The following is a 21,264-nucleotide window of genomic DNA, read 5'->3' as shown; positions in this document are numbered from 1 at the left end:
TTTTTGGCTAATTCCAAAGCTATTATAAAAAACCATGGTCCTTTTATCATAAGAATGAATTAAAAATGTTAAATGAACAGATTTGTGGCTTTCTCTGCATGTAAGTTTTTATCTATCATTGTGCTGTTATCTTGCTTTTCTCACTTGTTCTAGTTTTACTGCTGTGGAATGCTGTGGAGTTGTTCCTGTTTTCTTTGGTATAAGGATGGCCAAAGCCAGGCCCAGATATTTTCCTAATGTGTTAGTCTACGTCCCTTGAATATGTCATCTGTTTTGATTCTGAGTGTGAAACATCCTTAGGTGCTTTCTGCCATTCTACAGCCTTTTTAACTACAACAAAAAGTCACAGTGAATGAGCCTGTTTGGCTTCTTCAAACTGTATGGTAATCCATTGAAAAGAGGAGTTTGATTACTATTTGAACTTATGCTACCATTTCATAACCTGCTATATTGCTGGTCCGAGTGGTTTTGACTAGTTAGATTAAAAAAAACAAGGCAGGTCAGAAGATAACTTCCATTTCTTGTACCCTGGTGGCTCACTGGTAGAAATTTTACACTTCCTTCTTCTGACTTCTCTGCAGGATGTTTTTCCTTCTGTAAAAATCAAGACCTTTATTGAAGTGTCCTTATACAGCTGTATCTCTGGCTTTTGTGGATTTATTCAGGAAAATAGTGTCAGGTCTCAAATGTATTAATACTTACATTGATGATCTCTCTTCAAGTGTGGCAGAAAGTTTTTTATCCTTTTAAGACTTTTAACCTAGTCCAACAGCACAATACTTTAGAACATTGTTGAAGTAGATTCAAACAGCATGGTTGGATGCAATGCAGGAGCATTCATGAGGTTATGATTGTATGTTTGAATGGAGATACACAATAATGTCTCATGTTTTATTTGTGTAAGGTCAGCAGCTGATGATGCAACTTGGTGTCGAGCACTCACTGAGTATGCCAGAGCATGTGCCCAGGCAGGAAAGCCACTTCATGGATGGCGTGTGCACTTCCAGCAGTGTGGTAATGCCCATGCTCTTGTACTTGGAAATGCTGCTTGCTCATGGTATTTTGAGAAGGGTGTCCTTCATAGTTTTACTTCTTTGCCATTCTCCAGTTTTGGATTCATCCTTAATGAAGCTCTTAAGTGAGTCAAACTCACTTCAAGGCTACACAAATGCAATGGGTTTCCTCTTTAATATGTGTGATTTGTACCATATTTCTTTAAAGCACTAAGCTTATTACAATGTTGTTCTTTAAGGTAATTAAACCTTTTTATTTATGTGGAGCTGCTCTTTCAAATATTGTCAAAGTCTTCATGGCTTTGTGATACAGAAAATGTGTATCATGAGTGTTAAAAATAAACTTAAATTGCAGTTGCATAAGACTTCATCTTACAAGTCACATAAAGTAAGTTTGAAAGAGGTTACCTAATTTGTTTGCCTGGAACACAGGACCAAAACTGCTTTGTCATCCATGACAGGAGATTTCCCCTGTGGTTCCAAAAAATCTCTGTTAATGGGTGTTCTGACCACTTCTGGTGATGGTCTGAATATCTAAATAGCTCTGCTGAGAGAAAGTGTAATTTAAGATTATTCCTTCTTAATGCACCTTAAATGGAGCGAGTGGGAATATATAAATATGTGTCAGATCTCTGTGTGTTAGGAAAGCCATTGTTTTAGACAAAGTTTATGTAGAGAACAGATACTCAACTGACTAGCCAGAAGAGAAATACCTGAAAGAAACATGGGCAATCCATTTAAGCCCTTTGGCAGTAGCTCTACTTCTCTGCCTGTTTCTGTATTTCAGCCATTACCTGTGCTGAGCCCTTGACCTACAGTGAATGCATCAACTGCTGCCCTGTTTCCTGTCACCAACAATCACAGTGCATTGGCAGTGAGCTTCACTGCATTGATGGGTGCTACTGCCCAGATGGTGAGTTTTGCTCCTCAAAACTGTATTTGATTCCGTAAAACTTCCAGATTCTTCCCCAGGTTACACCCTATATGACCCGACTAGAATAAAGCATTCCCAGGAGCTCTTTTATAAACTGAGTGCCAACAGAGAGGGGATAACTGACCTTGTTTTCCTAACTGACAAGAGCCTTTTCCTCCCTGTAAAATGTAGGAATGGGTTTCAGCACAGATCCACATTCTAGCTGTAGAGCTGCACAGTTTCAGTGAAAGAATGGGGTTTGCTCTGTTGTTACAGGGCAGCCACCCTCCTGATTTTGGTGGTTGCTGAATGGTTTTTGTTGGTAGGGGGAGGATTGTTTTGGTCGCTTGGGTTTATTTTGTTTGGGTTTTTTTCCTGGTTAGAGTGCTTAGGAAAGCTCAAAACCATGACCTAAATAAAACTCATTCCTGTAGCCAGAAACAGGTTTTGATAGCGAGGCTCTTAGACTGTTGTTTCATCCTGGCAAGTGAGGTATTCAGCAGTGTGGCCTGTAGCAAAACTTTGCCCTCATCATCAAAATAGATGTTAATATCCAATACCTAATAATTAGCTTCTGTTGGCTACATAATTCTTCCTAAAAGGGGACAGAGAAAGTTGTGCCATGTATCTTCAAATCCAGCCTCTTATATGTATATGTCATAAGTTATGCTTTTTATTGTTTGGTAAAGCCTTTTTTGCTTCTGGTTCTCTGATAAGAAAAGAATTATAATAATAATTATAGTAATAATGAAAAAAGGCAAAAAAAATTTCAGTAAAATAAGGACCACAGAGGCAAAGATTTGTAAACGTGTTAAAAAATAAGCCAGAGGTACTCAAAGCAGCACAGCTTGTATATTTGGGTTTGTTATTTTGTGTATGCATGGATTCCTCTCCCTCTCACCTGGTATTAAATATTTGTTATTTGCACTATGTTTAGTGTATCTTGAGAAATTTAGTCACTTGATCCCTGTAATATAGTTTATTTAATATAATTCAAATGCACCCTTTTTTTGGTGAAAATGAGTAATAAATAGTCTAGAGTTTTACTATCATACATGACCATTGTGTTGCTCTTGAATATAATTGTTAGTGCTCTGTCAGCCATTGGCATAGATATTTCAGTTTTTCCTTGTTATTTTATTCCTTCTAGGCTTAATTTATGAAAATGAATTGTGTGTCAAGCCTATGGACTGTCCTTGTGACTACCATGGAAGTTTCTTTGAAATAGGTTCAGTGGTTTATGAAGAATGTAATAACTGGTTAGTAATTTTTCTTTTTGCATTGTGAACCAAATCCCTTAATGATCGTAGGCCTTCCTGAAGGCCCATTTCCCATTATCCCATTTAGAAATGGGATAAACTTGATATGTACTCGCGTTTCTCCATACAAAAATTGTTGTTCTATGTATGTTTTGCAATTAAGGAAAAGATAAACTATTGAGGCATTAATGTGGAAGGAGAGAAAATGACAAATATTGCAGAGAATACTATTAATACTTAGTGCTCTTTTTCGGTTTGAACTCTCCCTTAAAAATAAAAATAATTTAGAATTCAAAATCTTAACAGGAGAACTACTTCGTCTTTGTCTCCTGGTTTTATTGTCTCACTTGGACATAAAGACCCTAATGTAATTGTGACATTAAGCTACTGTTTTGGAATTTCTTAAGTTAATTTTATAAATTGGAAAGAAAATTTGTAGTACAAGAAAGTGCCTTTTATTGGATCACCTAGACTGAAAAAAGTTGCAGATGTGCAACTTTTTTCCCACAATAATTCTGTCTTTAGAAGTCATAGGATTCAAAGTGCTTGTGCTTATTCTTCTCAATGTTATTAATCCTTAGCTTTTCTAATGGTTATTAAGGAGCTAAAAAGAAACAATAGTGATACTGGATGCATGGATTAAATTTCACGTGATCGTGTCCTCATGACAAGATTCCAGGCATTCTAAAGACTGATAACTCTGTTGTACCCTTTTGTAAGTCTCAAGACACTTGCTGCTCATTCCATAGAGAAGGAATCCATGAAGAACAACTGAGGGACAGCTGGGTATAACTCAGAAAATAAAAGTATGAAAACTTTGTTTTGATTTCAGCACTTGCATTGGAGGAAAGTGGATCTGTACAAATCTTACATGTCCAGGTGTGTCAAAGTCTTGAATACTTAACTGTTTGATAACTCAATTCTTACTTCACGTAAAATAGTACTTTTAGATCTTAATATGGTATTTCACTATGTATTTGCATTTTTATTTCAACCTACACACTCAGATTAAATATTAAAATGGTCTGGCTTATCAGGTAACTGTGTTAATATTTCTGAAAATCAGTCTTACGAGCCACAAATCCAGTACCCATAACATAAGGATGACACACATTATTGCCTCTTTCTGGGGCAGGAGCTGCTCAGGTATCCTGGCCTGGCATCAGGTGGGAACTCCATAACAAAAGCAAGGAAAAGTTGAAGTTCCTAACTGTGTTTCTAACACCTGGTTGTAACATAAATACAATTTTATAAATTAAAGAATATATCAGAGTGTATGAACTCACCAGTAGTTATAACTGTAGAGCTATTGCTATGATTAGTACTCTGCCTTTACTACATGCTTACATGCATTATTTATTATGTTTTTCAGCTGAATGCTCCGTTTCAGGAGACACCCATTTCATGACCTTTGATGGGCGCAAATACACTTTCCAAGCCACCTGCCAATATATTCTGGCAAAGAGCCGCACCTCTGGAATGTTCACCGTATCCTTGCAAAATGCTCCTTGTGGACAGGTAAGAGTTGCAGCCTTCTTGTAATGTTTATATCCTGAAGGGCCTATTAGTGGAGGGGAAAAAAAGCATTTAAAAAGAAAAGCAAGCTACAAGTCTGTGCATGTGTATAGCTGATCCTAAGGGTGCTGTTAAAAGTGGTGTGATACTGCTTTGTGTTTGAAAGTTTTTGATGCTGTACACAGAAGTCACCAAATATTTTTGTCTGCCTTATATCCAAGACCTGTTCTTTCATTTGTCTTGTATGTGCATTTCTGAGCATGTATTATAAAACTATGTGTGAGGTATGGAGCACTGGTAAGGTTTTTGACTACAGAGTTTCATTTTTATTACAGTCTTGAAAGGGCTAATAATTTTCAGGCAGTTATGTCAAGATAGAACAGATCTTAAAATTCATACATGGTACAGGAAATGTAGTGCACTGAACTTAGCTGTTTTCTCGAATCAGGCTTTTCTCACTGTCTGAGTTCTACTTGTGCATGTAAGGGCAGGATTTGGCCCACATTTATACTAAGGTCATGATTACCAAGCTGCTGGATTCACCGTAGGAGAGAGACTTCGTATCTTGGCCAGATTTATGTTCTGTCTCCAATGGCCTTCTGTAATAATTTTTACTTAGAAGCAACTGTACCGGCATTTGAAGTGTATATAGCCTTAAATATGACTTTGCCATGATTCTAGACCATCTATATATGTTAGGCCCACATTATTACATAATTCACATAAAATCAGATTTAGCACCTTTGCTTTGTACTTCTGTGGAGGTAGCTACATTATTTTCTTTCTGTGTTCTAAATAAATGTGTGATTCTGTAAGTCCTTTTACATTAATGATTGCAGTCACTTTCTCTGCAGTTTCTATTGTTCATGCACTTGAGATTTCCTTGGAGAAATGAAATGGTTATATCAGTTGTCATGCTACACTTTATAAAGGCATATTTCAGTAGTTGTTTTCTATTTCTGCATTTTAACCTACTTCTCTGGATGACCGAAAAGACTTTTAAGTAGAAAGTTAGAATAAAGTTGCAGTGACAAGTTTATTATAATAGAAAGTTTTATTTGCAGTCCAGGTAGGAGATTGGAGACTGAGTGCAGGGAGTGCCCCCATCTCAGTGGTAGAAGTTGAGAGGTAAGAAAAATAGCTTAACTGGATAGAAACCAAATATGTTCTGAAACTTGATGATCCACAAACAAATGTCTCTTCTATGGTTCCTAGGAGAAGTGTATCAGGACCCTAGATGAGATATGTGACAGGGCCTAGAAGTTACCACTGCTGAAAAAGTGGATTCCTGGGTAGAAAATAAAGTCTCTGTATAACACTCTAACAGCCTTCAGCTCTTTGAGATAGAAGTGTTACAGTGAGGCCTGTGAAATGAAGTCTTGGCAAGGACATGCACATTTAAAGAACTTCCACACTTTAACCTCTGTGTGCATTTTTCTTGTGATCCTGCTAGAATTTCCTGTTTATAGGAAGATTGAAGCTGTTTCAAGATGTATTTGGTTGTTGTTAGAATTCCCCCCTTCAAGTACCTATTTGAGTTAGCTTGGTTTTATTTCAACAAGTTGGGCTGGCTTCATTCTGTGCTAACCTTGGAAACCTGAGGAGCTGATTAAGTTTGTATCATCTCAAAGAAGTAAAAAATAAAAGGAATATATGTGAAACAAAACATAGGCATAGGCATACATCTATTCAGTGTCATAGTCTTAGAATTTTGCAGGGTCCAAGAAGCTTGAGAAAGGTGGTTGTGCATAGTATAGATTAACTATATAATGGAAGAAAAGCAAAGGAAATCCCCAGAGAAACTGTCTAGGCAACTTTTATATCAAATGAGAGTTGAGGCCAAAGTGACTTCTTGCCGAAGCTCACAGCAGAGTACCTTTCAGCCTGACCTTCTGAAAAGCCCATCAATTAACAGAGCAAATATCTGCTGTGATAATGTGCGTAGTATGTATGTGTGTCTCATTCCCTTGGGCTAGGGAACACTCTGCATACAAACAGACAGAATTACGCTTTTTGGTTTAGTTTTTGTGGTTACTTTTTGTTGGGGAAAGTGATAACCAAACAAGTTGGCTTTCTGCAGCGCTGGTGAGACTGCAGAGTGCTTTGTGGTAACTCTTGCATTCTTCCTCAGCCTCACTCTGTGACTTTGCTTAATGTGTCTTTGTGTCCAGGTGGTTTGTAGGTGAAAAAAACCAGATTCTCTTGGCTTTTACTGCATGTTGGGCTTCATACCTCACCTAGCCTTTAACAAAAGTAACCTGATCAGTCCCTAATAGGCATAGATTTTACAGAGGTCTGAGTAAAGCATTCTGGATGTTAACAGAGTAATCAGAGGATTATGGGATATGTCCCAGAACTACATGCTGCTAATTTAATTATCAGTGTACGGGTGATAAGAGGGTAGTGAGAACAGTTTGTGTAGTATAATGCAAGAATTTGGGGCTTCAGTGCAGCTATTCAAGTCTCTAATTATCAACCAGCTGGTACCACTTGGCAGGAGATCTGCTTTTCAGTTCCCCAGGCACCCTCCATTATTTTTTTTTTCCCATTTATAAAAATTAATGAATTGAAATGGGAAGCTAAAAGATTTGTAATGTGGAATCTCATATTTCTTGATGGCTTGAGATTTTATGTGCTTCCTTAAAAAAGCCTTATCACTCCCATCTCATTCAAGCAGACTAGAAAATGTGGAAAGAAAATACCTGGGGAGATTTCAGCTTTCTGAATCACAAAGAATCCAGTCATCCTGAGCCTTAGAGTTGGTGACATAAACAGTCATCAGGCAACAGGTTATTTCAAAACGATGTGAAATTTTGTTTAAGCACTTTCTGGAAGGAGAATCAGTCAAGTGATCAGCACAGCTTAACCTTATCTGAGTTTCAGGTGACAGCCTCACTGGCTTTGTAGTTTGTATGATGAGAAGGTCTTCTGAATATAGATTTTTTTTTTTTTTTTTTTAAGAGTCTAGTGAGAGAAATGGCCATTCCTGTGAAAACACCTGCCAAAAGCTGGCAGGGCCAGTGCTGAGAAAGAAACAGTCTATTGGAACAGAGAACAATTGTCAGGCAGAATTTCTCCTTCAGTTTAAGCCTCAAGGAATAATAAAGCTTTTGTTGATACGGTGTAGTAATGTACATACTGTGGAGGGTTGTTTTCTTGGTTCTCCTCTGTTCAGCATGCCTCCAGACATTCTTTTATTTTCAGCTTTTTAAAAGACCAACCGTATTGTCAATTTGTATCCATTGTTGCTGAATGAAATGCACAGAAACCTAATTTCTTAGTAAAGAGGCAAGACAGCAAGATAAGCTGCAAGTACGTGGCTTCACAGGGCAGATGTCTCTCTTCACTCAGTCCAGGAGAGATGGTTGAGCTGATGAAATATCTCCAGTTATTTTTATAACCTCCTATTTTCAAGTTTCATTTTATCTTTTCCTCTGCCGGTGAAAGATCAGTTGCATTATTGTCTAGAGACAGGGAAATTCTGCATGTAGTTTTTAATCTTTACACACCGAGGTGTGCACTTGTGTCCATGGTACTTGAGCTGACAGATGATCTACTCTGTGCTAGTTCAGCATCTCTCAGAGCCACATGGTAGTGCGACTTGCAGCTCTAGGAATGGTTTTCAACAATCAGGGCAGCATTTGAAGTCCCAGTAAAAGTCAGAGTTGAATAAAAGTGTAAATCTTTAAGCTGAACGTTCCGATCTCTTTGCACTGTGAATGATCCTATTCACTGTATAATTTTGATATTTGTGCAGCTGTCCAAAGGTTGTCTTTTTCAGTGCCTCTTTCAGCACTGAAGATGCTTAGAATTTTACTGTTTCATCATTAGTTATGGCTTCACTGGAGGCAGTGGGGCTGAATAATGTGGCCTCCAACACCTCTGGTGGTTATTTCTTGGCTGCAGCACAGTTCCAGATGCAATCAATTTGGAATTTTCTGCAGGGAGACCTAGAATTTTCTTTGACCATGTGATGTCTGTATATATTCTGGTGTGTAAGACTGTTTTGAATTTGTGCTGAAAATGGTATTGGTGAGAGAGAGATGGTTTTTGTTAGGACATTATGAAACATCAAAGATGCATAATTGAGATGAGAGTAAGATGAACAAATAGTGTGACAAGAGTGGACCCAATTTTTGTCATTGTTCTGGAATACTTGTTAAATGGTTACAAGGTCTTGCAGTGAAGGAGGCTGAGCAGAAGAACCAGCAACTGGGTGCTTCCCCCTTTTGTCTGCAGATGGCAGGGAATGGACAGTCTCTTGACTTTATCCAGCCACACTAGGCCAGCCTAAATAAGCTGGTGTCTCAAGCTGTGCTAAAGAGATTTGAGTGTAACAGGAGTGGCACAAACCTGATTTCCTTCTAGATCAATAAGAAAGTAAAATGTGGATTTGGATTCTGATGTGTTTCAGCATGTAGCAAGGTCAATGCTGACATGGTGAAGTTCAAGTCATCTCTCGATCTGTCTCTGTGCCTGATTCTCTTTGATAAAATATTTTTTTAAGAAATTAAGTAGTGATCAAATTCATGTTGTTAAGAAAAATCTGTTAACCTGCTGTAGTTAATATGCATTCTTTAACAAGCATTCTTTCCATATTGGCATTGGAAGCCAAAGCACCACTCTGGAAAGTAGAAGTCCTGTCCTAAAAACTTTGATTGTAATTGACCACTGTTAATCATCTACCTGACTTGTTTCCATGTTACTTAGTAGAGGTGTATTTGCTGTAGAATTTCAGTTAATTAGCTGCTTTTGGTACTGCTGACAATTCGGTTTCACTGGAGAGTGTGGGTGTAAAAAAAGTGAAGAAGGTTGGTCTAGGATTTTTTTTTGAGTATATTTCATCCAGACTGCAATGCAGTATTCTTACTTGTGCTTTTTTCTGTATGACATTTTGACTTGAAGAAGTGAAATGGAAATAAGAATAAGCAACAGTAGCAGCAAGAAGCAAGCTGGGTCAGTTGGATGTGGTGATACTTTACGCTGTCACGATGCTGCCTTTCTTCCATCAATATTCATCCAGGGAGCTTATGAACATGGTTTACTCTACAACTCCCCTCAGAAATAATTAACTTAGATGCCGTTTTAAATAACGATTTAAAAGATGTTTCTGTCTTTCATTAATGTTTGCCTTTAAAAGAATTTTCTATCTTAAAATATGCTTTAAAAGAAGCTGAGTGTATCAGAACACGTTGAAGTACAAATCTGGAGTTTGATGCACTGCTCTGTAGATAATGCAGCATTGTTAGTGAGCATCAACTCAGCCTCAGTGGGTCTTTAATCAAGGTGTCTCATGAGTTGAGGGTGTCGTGGTACTAAGCTATGTAAAAATTGTTTAAATTTCTCTTTCCAAATCCCAATTCTGTGCTGTATTTGCATAGCAGGTTAGTGTTATTAGACACATATGGGAAATCATTCAAAATAATGAACTTTCTGACTTAGCTGTAAAGCTGCATGTTTTATAAGTGCACTCTGCTAGAGAAGCAGGATATAGCTTAAAATTTTAGTTCCCCACTAAGTATAACTTTGCTTGTTTGTTTTGCTCTCACTTGCAGAACCAGGATGGATCATGTATCCAATCCATCAGCCTTATTCTTAAGCAGGACCCCAAGAGGCAAGTGACTCTGACTCATTCAGGAGATGTTTTGATCTATGACCAGTTCAAAATTAACCTGCCTTATGCAGATGGTAAGGAATAAAGCATATAAATCCGAACAAACACTAGAGCAATATTTTAATGGCATTTGTGCATGTTGTGACACTGTCAATATTGCTAACATACTGAAGTTAAAAGGCATATTTTAGTATCAATATCGTTATTTCTTAAGAAACACTGTGCAAATTCACTTTCGATGTACTTTTTACACTAATGGTAGGAGGTATACAGTGGCTGCACTGGACTAGTTGTCTCTTTTGTTAAGGTTGTATTTATTTTAACAAGTCCAAATGCCGTCCCTCACATTTGCAAGGTTTGTTAGTTTTTGCCTGAGGGGACATTCTTTCCTCTTGAAAATTATTGTTCTTGAATGGAATAATTTCTTCTCCCATTTTTGTAAGCAACTCCTGTAAATTTAAGCAGAAAGAGTCCTATTGCCTCTTGGAGACGAGCTACAGATTTTCAGACAAAAAATGAATTTTGTTTCTTTTTGCTTTGAGTTTTTAAATCTCCGTCCTGAAGATGTCTGGCATTCTACATAGGAATATGTGATTGTTAGATTTAGTGTTATCTTTAATGAGAGCTTGATTTGCAGATCATTAGTACATTTGATATCTGCAAGGCCTTGGCTCTTCGGGAATTTCACAAGAAAATGCTGTAACACAGGAAGTGTGTTCCTGGTTATAGGATTAGTTTGTGTACAAAAAATGGTCTGCAATGTTTATATCTTTAAATTGATTTCATTTAGTGCATTTTAAAAAGTGTGGTGACTCTCACAAGTTTCTTGTTTTGTTCTTAAAGTTTGAATCAGTATAATCTTTCATGAGAAATCAATGTTTAGAGGAAAATAGGAGAAAAATTAAACTTACATAAAAGTGCTATAAACCAAAACGAGTGAAATGACAAGAAACAAAATGTAAATTTCAAGCAGATTTCCTTTCCCTTTCAACAGTCTCTGTTTTTACTCACCAGAGTTATTTGAAATACGGAAACTCTCCTCTGTATTTCTGCAAGTAAAGACACAGATTGGATTACAGCTCCTCTACGACAGAGAAGGACTGAGGCTTTACCTTCAAGTGGATGAACGGTGGAAGGATGACACTGTGGGCCTCTGTGGAACCTTCAATGGAAACACAGAGGATGACTTTCTGTATGCAGAGCTGCAAGATTTTTATCTGCCAGTATATGAATATCCATAGTTAGAGTGGTAGATCAAATGTGTACTGAAGCTGAAAGGATAGATACCAAGAATAATTTATTTTGAAGTTTTTCATTAGTGAGATAGATAGTAGGGTTTAGTTTGCTAACAAAATCTATAGCTTCAGCTACAGAATATCAAGCCAGATTTTGCTTGAAATATATATTATAAATATATATTTAAAAATATTTTATATATATAAATTTTTAATATAAAACTCTGGTGAAGTGTACATGATGCACAAGGGCTATTTTACCAGAAAAATGTTGTCCAAAATACAGAGTGGCCTATGTAAGGAACTTTCTGCCTCTCTACAAGAGTCTATCTCTTTCCAGCTCCTGTTTTCTCCTGCGAGTCCTAATCTGCTGTCTCTGACAGAGCCTCCATTGTTCAGTTCCTGCAGAGCAGCACCAGGAACAGGCTGCTCCCTGAGCTTCTCTTCCTTGGGATGCAGTGAGAGGTGGTCAGAGCTGCCCAAGCACCATAGTCAAAACTGCTGTTTGCCCAGTTTCTTTGCAACATACTTCTCACAGACACTAAAGAGCAAATTGGCTTCCAGTGGATTAGAGTAGCCTAATGGAGCTGGGAGAAGAACACAAATTTAGGACAAAACAGGGTAGTTCTTTTACCAAGATATGATAAGGAAGAGTAGGAGAACTTATTCTCTCAAGACCGTTGCAATTTTTCTAACTCAAAACTAATTGAGAAATGGAAAAGCTTTTCATTATATTTCCAGTTTAAAAAGACATATACACACACAAATATACCAGTGGAATTTTGAACGTTTTTTATTTTACAGATTCAAAAGTATTATCAGACTATTATTTATAATGAGACTAGGAAATACATAGATAGCATCTCGATGAAGCGATATTTATGTAAAACCAGTTAAAATATTTCTGTTTGACAAGTAGTTTTGTAGTGTATTTTTGATGACAGTCGTTGGATTGCTCTCATGCAAGTGAGCAGCTGTTCAATAGTTGGCATTTGTGCAAAAAGCACTTAAACCTGGGGACTTCTGAATTGTGCTGAGACATGACACAGACTGTGGTGTATAATCATCTTGACAGGTACGCAACCAGCCTGACCCACAGCGGATTTGGGAGACTTGCCCTAGGCAGTGGTGTCTTTTGCAACGCCTTCAATCCCAGCTGCTTTGCCAGTGACAATACTCCTGATTGTGTGCCTAATGCAATCTTTTTCCTCAAGTGTAGCACTCCATGTTTAAATGCACAGTTTTGATCGTTCTCTCTGTACGATGTTATTGTGCCTTGGTTATTTTGATCAAAGTCTTTATCATTCAGCTTCTATTACCTGGGCCTCATGGGTATCAATTGCTTTTGCAGTTGTATTTCTGGATGCTTGGATTTCTTTTCTTTTCTCTTTCCTGAAAGGAAAAGAGCCTGGGAAGTCGGCAACAGACAGGAAAGTACAGGTAGAAGAGAGATTAAAAATGAATCGGATATCACTAAGGAGCCAAAAGTACAAATAAGGGAGTTCAAACTATCAGGACAGTGATGCTTATGATTGAATGAGTCATTCCATAAAAATGGAATTTGGTCTATTTTGATCTTTTCTTCCTTAAAAAGTCTCTAGAGGACATTTCTTTTGTTTCTGGGTCTGTACCTGGAAAGAGAGAGGAGTCCTGAAATTTAGGATTACAGTTTTACGGGGACGTGCATGAGAATATGGAACAGTGAAAGAGGAGCTTGAATCAAAGGGTGTTAGAACTGAGACCATTCTGCAAATTCACCATGTTTTTTCTGGCTAACTTGTTTTGTAAAAGATCTCCGGTTGGAGTAACAGAAAGCACTCCAGAGCTGTTTGGAAACACGTGGAAAACTTCATCGGCGTGCGTTCTTGTGCGTGATAGTTCACAGGTGGATCCGTGTGATGTTCATCTGCAGGCAGGTGGGCAGTGAAGGCCTGTTCTTATTGACAAATGCATTTCTACTTAGCACATCTGTGCCTTTTTTCCTAGTTGGATCAGGTACAGCAATTACCAGTCCTACCCATTAAAGAAATTAGTACCTAGAGGCAGCTGAGTTCAATGCCCTAAGAAATCACATTGTGTATTGTTTGAGGATTTTGTAATACTTGCAGAGGCACTTGAAACACATCAATTTTATTTCTGGTTTGCAGTTACACTGTGTTAAGTTAAACATGCATTAAAGTTTGGTAGTATGTCGTGTATTGGTGATGCTGCTAGTTAAGATGGAGACTCAAAACTACTGCAGTATTCGTTTTTGAGAATACTAAAAAAAAACTAAATACTTGATAGTTGTCTACTGTGGAAGAGGATGAGTGGAAAAAAGATGCTTATGCACTGCCAGCCTATAGATTTAGCTGAAAGGGTCCAGGTGGGGTAATACGCAGGTGGCTGATGCCATGAGGACACAGATAGGTCATTAAGTCATCCTTTAATAATTATGAACTTTGTAGATCATCAGTTATATCCCTTTCACAGATCCTACCACTTCTTGTATTGGACACTACGCACTTGTAAAGCCATAGAGGTAGAATATTAATTACATTGCTGTAATTTCAGCAATGCTTGGGAATTGTCGTGTCTCCTGCTACAGCATCACCTGTCTTCTGAGTATTTACGTGATGTGCAGCACTAAAAAGCTGCATTCGTGGTAACAGATTTGGACGTGAACCTTAGTTCTTCTTTATACCTGTGTAGTTATCAAAGATTAAAAGATTTATGTGGCAATAGAATATAACCATGATTGGTTGCATTGTATAGAAGACACTTTTTGTTCCAAGTCTTTTTGAACTCCCTCACTGAAACAGTTTTTAATCTGTTATTTGTGTAGCCTCTTATGCAGCGGAAGCTTGTAGCATCCTTACGAAAGATCTTTTTGCTCCATGCTACCCCTATTTGAGTCCTGTTCCCTATTTTGAGCAGTGCAGAAGAGACACTTGCAAATGTGGACAGACTTGTTTTTGCTCTGCTCTGGCCCATTACGCTCATCATTGCCGAAGGTTTGGAGTTGTAATAGATTTCAGAGGAGCTGTCCCAGATTGTGGTGAGTTTACTTTCACTTCTAGACTTAAATAATTACTGCTTGAGCACTTTGGAGACAATCAGAAAATAAAATTAAATCAATACATTCTTTTAAAAGAGAAAAGGATTAATTCTAATTAATTAAAAGTGATCTTCTGTGTGCCAGACAAGGTTGTTTTTTTATCAAGACAGAGTTAATAGTAGCGTTCTTAGAGGATTCTTCCTTTACAGTTTACTTTCTTTACTTCTTTGACCTATGAAACATTATAAAGATTTTTTTTAAATAGTTGGAGGACTTCAAATGTGTACAGAATTCAAAATATGTCTGTCCTTATTATATGGCGTTGCACAGCTCGTACCATATAGATATTATTCATGAACTGCATGAATAGATTTCTTTTCCTTGTAGATGCTAGGTTTATCTAATTTTTTAAATTAACAAGAAGAGGAATGATGGTATTTAGCAGTTTTAGTTGGATTACTGTCAACTTCTGCTGTCTGACAATCTCTTGGCTTATCCTCTTACTGTCAGCAACACCGGAATACACGAAGTGCTGAAGCAAGTGTTGAAACTTGGTATTGTTGTTATTTAGTTTTAAACAAAGAGAAGAATTCAGAATTTACGTATCTTTATAGATCATGTCTGTTATCTACTCCATAAAGCCTCACAAGCAAAGGAGTGGGATAATACTAAATTCTTCAGTTTATATTAATTTTTAATGATGCAAAAGATATTGATAGGACATGTTAGGCTCTCACACACCTTTTAAAAAAAATATGGAATTGGAAACCCGATCAAACAACCTGAAACTGACACCCCTGATGTCAGAGTCTGGTCTGGCTCTATTAACAAGTCTGAAAATTATTTCTAATGAACATTCAAGAACTTAAAATTTAACAGTTGTCATCACACCATGTAATTATCCATGTTGTAGTGCATGATGAAGAGGATTAAGTTGGTCCAGCTTCAGCATCTCAAGCTGGAATATATGTATATATATCTGACAAGACTGGCTCATTTGCTTTAGTTATGGCCTGAATGGCTGTGTCCACTTTTGATTGAAAGAGTCATTCAAGCCATTTGATTTTATTTATCTTTTCTGGAAGTAAGTACAGTTCTCTTATTTAAAAAGTCATGCTTGTAGCATTTAAAATACGTGAATCTGTTAGTATTTCAAGAGCTTCAGACTTTTTTTCAGTAGAGCTTTATAAGAGACATATATAGGGAGAGATAGAAGAAAACTTAAGATGGTATTGTGCAACGTCTGCAAAGTATACACATTTTATTTAATGCTTTTAATGTTTTCTTTAAGGTGCTGTGCACTTCCAAAAGCCCATACACAAGAGCCAAGTATTTTCAGAGTTAGAGGCAAAAAGGCTTCAGCTGTTCAGTTTCCACAGTGTAAATCTGGATTAACTGCACAGACTCATTGCTCTTGTTATTACTGTGGATTTACATCTGTGTAGTTTACACAACCTAGTGCCAAGATAGCAATTTTAGTGGAATTTAATGTGATTGGGAACGAAAGAATGGAGATGTTTATCAGAAAACTTTTGGGAGGTACTTGAGTCTCTTGCACTGCAATTTGAGAGATTTGTTTCATTTGGACAGCTCTTTCATGTGAAGATACAAAGGAGTACAGTACTTGTGTATCTACCTGTGGCAGAACCTGCCAAGCACTGTCTGTGCCAGAGACATGCAGCAGTGGCTGTGTTGAAGGTTGTGCCTGTCCCTCTGGAATGTATTTGGATACCAAGACTGAACAATGTGTGCAGAGGTGGGTAAAATTGCAGTTCTGATACTCACACCTGTTGTTTCGGACCACCACATTTGCAAGTCGGAGTGGGAAGCTAATAAACATCTACCCTTGTAGATGATATGCATCTGTAAACTTGACAGAGTCTCTTAGACTTGTACAGAACTGATGTCTGTGTTAATCAAAAATAGCTTTTCTATAGCGTGTACACTCATTCAACATCATCAGTGCTAGTTCTTACATTTCTGTCTGGTTTTTGGCATATAAGAGATGCAAAACATAAGGTTCCACTTTCCTACTGATTTGGTTTGAAATGTGCTTGAGTTGTATGGCAGTATTGAGATCAATTTCTTTCATTAAAAAAGAGCAAAACAGAACAGGACAACCACAAAACCACCAGCTAACCAAAAAAAACCTCACCTAAACCAAAAAAGCAGCCAACTGAAATTTGAACAGCAATTAAGTCAATGGGAATTTTGTTTTATTTCTTCAGTTTGCGTTAATCAGTTACATGTTTTTTCTCTACTCCAGAAATGAATGCCCATGTTACTTTCAAGGAATTGACTATCCCCCTGGAGAAAATGTCGTGACATCTTTAGGTAAATGGTAAGATACAAAACTGTGTTTTCACATAACACATAATTGTGTCACAATTTTAAGAGCTCTATCAAATCATTCTGGTTATTTTGTTGGGTTTCCTTTTTGTTGTTTTAGTTATTTTTTAATGAAATATACAGAATAAGCCTGCATCCGTTTTCTACGTTTGACAAAGGTCCTTTAGAATTCAGGCTTTTTAGGCTGCTGTGCCTTGTAATGCAATATATTGAAGTGCAAAGCAGAAAGAAAGGCACAATAATTTCTTATATCCATACCAATGTGGAGAGCTTCAGAAAAGCTCAGAGATTTCCTGACTGTCCCTAGATCTTCATTGCTATTCTCCTTCCCTGTACCAGATTCTAAGTCCTTTTATGAAGAATTATTAAGAATCTGTCTTCCTCTAGTATAGAATCATTTTAAAAGAGCAATGTGGCTTTTGCCAGCTAAGGAACAACACAAAAAACTGTCAGCTGCAGCCAATGGTAAATAAGCATCTCTGTTACTGTTCCTTATATTTGGCATTTGTTTTTGTCCTCTTGCTCTTCCATTTGCATCATCGCAGTCATGACATTAGAGAAGAAAGCTTGTTAGATGATCCTGGATGCTGCCAGATGCACCCTTTTCAACAGTAATTTCTGTCTGGAGAAGGTTAAATAATGTGGACAACAAGTTCTGTAAATAACAAGCTTTCAAAAGTAATATCTGAGCTCTCACTGCTTGTATCAGTTGTTACAGCACTTAATTAAAAGCAGAGCAGACTGAATCATGTCTGTGACAAATCAGTGTAGTGCTTTAGTTTGTTGTAAAAGCCACATTAGAGATTGGCGTTGTCAGGCATCTATTGCAATGGGGGCACTTAGTAAGCACACACAAACTCATTCTTACTCTTGTTGATGCTGTGATGATTTTTTGCCTTTTCTTTTACACCCCTGTTACCCTTTTTTACAATTTCTGTATTCTTAGTGCTTTTTGCCTACATTCTTGGACTTGTTGGTCAGGCTAGGAGACTAAACATTTTAGAAGCTTCATAGGTGGGGGTTAGTGTGCCCCAGACCCCAAGGTCCTCTCCAGAACACATTCTATTAGATAGAACCATCCAGGGGAAGGTTCCTTGGGGAGGGGGGCTCACTCGAGCCTCTCATTGGGGAATCTTTAATAGATATGCTAATTAGTAAGACCTGTAATGTTATACCGGATCTATTGGGGGGTGCATTGTGATGTGCACTGAGGTGCATTCGACATGGACGTGTGCACCTAAGGATCCTTAAAATAAATACCAAGGTAAAATCCCTTTTTCTCTTCTAACCGTGTTTGACTCTTGATTTTAAGACCAGGAAAAGGCATCATTGTCAGCTGTCCATAAATACTGATTATTTTAAGTCGATATCTTACTCATCAGGTTGGCTTATTTTTACCTTAGGGCAGATTCCCTGGAGGGTGCCAGACAGCCCATTCTGCATATGGGGCTGTGCAAAGGCTGGGTGCACTGTTGCCTGCCCTCCCAGGGTATTTTTGTTTACAGAACGTGTGCCAAACAGTACTGGCAGTCATGGGAAGGGGCTTCTCCTGGTAAATCTTTAATCTTCATCCTCAAAGGTCTTGTTTAGCTAATTTTGCTGAGCACTGTGATGGATATATGGCTGAATGCAGACAATGTGATCATCCACAAATGCAGTATCCAAAAAATTACTGTGGACAAAAATAATTTTTCTGTTGATTTCAGTGGAATTGTTTGGGATCAGGCAGCTTATGTTTCGTGTCAATGTGTTAATAAAAATAAAATCTACTGGTTTATAACTACTAGAACTTAAGACAGAATTAGAGATCTGTGTCTCCCATTTAGACATGATTTTTACTTGAGGTGTTTTAATAAGGCTGTATATAGATCTGTTGGGAGTAGTGGCTTTCAAATGCAGAGGTACAGACTGTCAGCTCCTGACAATTGCCTTGTGCTAGGTGATACATTAGGGGTCATGTAGGAATACATGTGTGGATGAAATGGAAAAAAAACCACTGTGTGTTGAAGTTGTTTTATCTGTCACTTTGTTTTTATTGGAAAAAAATTATGATCTTTAATATATTGTCCCTGTCCTTTTTCCTCTCAGTTGCTTCTTCTTTGGAACTTCCTACTTTCAAACTGGAATTTCTTCTCATGTTTTTCTAAGGAATAGCTTTTCTGCTCTGTTGCTTTCAAGCAGTTCTTTAAAATATTTCATTGATATTATATCCATATTTGAGTTGCCTCCCTCTCAGTTGCCTTTGGTACTCCTTTTCCTCTTGCCTGAGTGATACTGTTCATTCCTTGAGCACTTTTCCTGCAGGGCTTTGGGGTCTAATGTGTTCACAGAGAGGGTGTAGCACATACAGAATTTGATTCTGACTCTGCTGAGTAGCCGTAGGAGTCCTGGGGATGCCTTAGCCTTTGCAAAAGAATGGGAAAACAGTGCTGGATTTCATGGACTCTGCTTCTCTAGTGAAGACCAGGACCTGAAACTAAGCCAGCATGGCTAGTTTTTCCTGACAATGAGTTGCAATAGGAGCTGCTACCATTTTAGAAAAGTACTAGACTATTTTGGCTCTAATTAGAAAGGAGCAGACAGTGTTAGGTTTCTCAGTGCTTCCCTGCACACAGTATCTTGTTAGGATTGGGTTTTATGCAGTTTTGAATTGTTTCATGGAGGGGAAATGTGTGTTGGGGAGCAGTATAGGGGTATATTCCTGTACATATTTTTTTGTCAGCCCATGCATTTTAATTTGTAATCAAGCTTTTGCTTTATGCATAATTTTAACTAATGTTCTTCATGTGTTAAGGCAATGAGCACTTTATCCACAGTTATAGTGTTCAGTGCAAACATTTGCAAAATTATTTTGTATTGATTTTTTCCTGCATTACTGAATAGAATGTATTAATGTTTTAGATCTTCCTGGCTCTCACTACGTCTTTGTGTATTTCCATTGCAGCCGTTGCAGGGATGGAGTAATGAACTGTGATAACAACATAATAGGTGAGTGAAGAGAGGGAAAAGATACTTCAAGTCCAATGAATACATTTCCTCCAATCTCTGTGGAACCTCTTGTCTGAACTAGAAGACAGTGTAATGTGTACAAATTAACTTCAGGAGATCCATAATTATATATTTTTGTGATTGAAAGTAACACTCCTGCTTTGTAGCAGCCTAAATGTTCAAAATACTGTTAAATCAGAGCAAATTTAAAATATTATTTTTTTAGATTGCTAATGTAGGTAAGCTTAGCTGCAGGATAAACAGCAGACCTTCAGAAGGGCAGACAAAGGTTAGCTTTGCCCCAAATAATATGAGTGTACAAACTGAACACAGCCAGTAATTTTTCACAGATACGTTTTCTTTCCCTCCAGAAACCCTGACTAATAGAAATATGAAAAAAATTATTTTGTCATATTTTGCAAGGCAATGAATCAACTGCTTTTCCTACTACAGTGGATTTCATATGGCATGAAGTATTACAGTACATGCTCGTGTTATGATTCTCATGTCAGCGAGAAAGACATTTATTTGAGGTTTCCATCTTGGAATTGCCAACTCCTTGGCTAGAAATATGTTTCCCATGTACTTGAAGGTGGTGCTTTGACTGATTTTCACAATTTTTCCAGAACCTCTCTCCTTAACAAAAAATTAAGTAAGCAGCAAACCCCAGCAACTGACCAAAACCAATTCAAAACACTGACACTACTTTTTGTGTACACAGTATGCTCAGTGCAGCCCAAAAGTAACAGTACAATAGGGTTGCTTTGTTCACAGTCAGTGGCTTCAGCAGGGCAAGTGAAATATAGGTCTCAGATCTTCTCTTGACATTTTTTTACTTTCTCTTGATTTTTGTTTCTCTGTTGGTAGTACATTTCTGTTTTGGAGAACCAATTCCTGATTAACAGTTTAGAAAGTCATGTCCCTTCCTAAAGGAATATATTCTTTTCAGTATTTTGTATGAGAAATATAGGTTTCTATGGAATTAACTATGTACAGGAGAGGCCACTGAATGTTACTAGCATTGCTGGATGTTTTATTTCTGTGTTACAAACCCTCATTGCACACATTATTTACAGAATACAAAATTTCAGGTACAAAGACTTAAAGCATTGGTCAATTTTCTCCCCCAGCACACAGCTGCCCGGTTGGACAGATTTTTATTAACTGCAGTAATCCACAAGTGGATCCTGAGCTCAGCAGAGAGAGGACTTGTGAGAATCAGCTGCTAAACCTCACTTTCTCAGCACACCTTCCTTGTGTGTCAGGTTGTGTCTGCCCACCCGGGTGAGTACGGATAGAGTTACAACTTTTGGTGCACAAACATGACTGAGTAATTAATTC

At 37.6% G+C, this 21,264-nt stretch overlaps 1 protein-coding gene across 4 annotated transcripts in view; it reads left to right on the top strand.

Annotated features, from left to right (window-relative positions):
• OTOG (otogelin) overlaps positions 1-21,264 on the top strand; it is a 95,106-nt gene that overhangs the window by 13,234 nt on the left and 60,608 nt on the right. For all 4 annotated transcript variants that reach the window (XM_032113058.1, XM_032113057.1, XM_032113060.1 and 1 more), the window contains exons 11-23: positions 905-1,014; positions 1,801-1,926; positions 3,077-3,185; positions 4,018-4,064; positions 4,558-4,703; positions 10,256-10,388; positions 11,329-11,506; positions 13,341-13,465; positions 14,374-14,586; positions 16,177-16,342; positions 16,853-16,927; positions 19,880-19,923; positions 21,054-21,207. In XM_032113058.1, coding sequence (XP_031968949.1) covers positions 905-1,014; positions 1,801-1,926; positions 3,077-3,185; positions 4,018-4,064; positions 4,558-4,703; positions 10,256-10,388; positions 11,329-11,506; positions 13,341-13,465; positions 14,374-14,586; positions 16,177-16,342; positions 16,853-16,927; positions 19,880-19,923; positions 21,054-21,207 — 1,626 coding nt within the window. The remainder of the gene's footprint in view (positions 1-904; positions 1,015-1,800; positions 1,927-3,076; positions 3,186-4,017; positions 4,065-4,557; positions 4,704-10,255; positions 10,389-11,328; positions 11,507-13,340; positions 13,466-14,373; positions 14,587-16,176; positions 16,343-16,852; positions 16,928-19,879; positions 19,924-21,053; positions 21,208-21,264) is intronic.

This window comes from Corvus moneduloides, chromosome 6 (assembly GCF_009650955.1).
Source record: "Corvus moneduloides isolate bCorMon1 chromosome 6, bCorMon1.pri, whole genome shotgun sequence".
NCBI classification, from domain to species: domain Eukaryota; kingdom Metazoa; phylum Chordata; class Aves; order Passeriformes; family Corvidae; genus Corvus; species Corvus moneduloides.
This window is presented reverse-complemented; position numbering and strand designations above follow the sequence as displayed.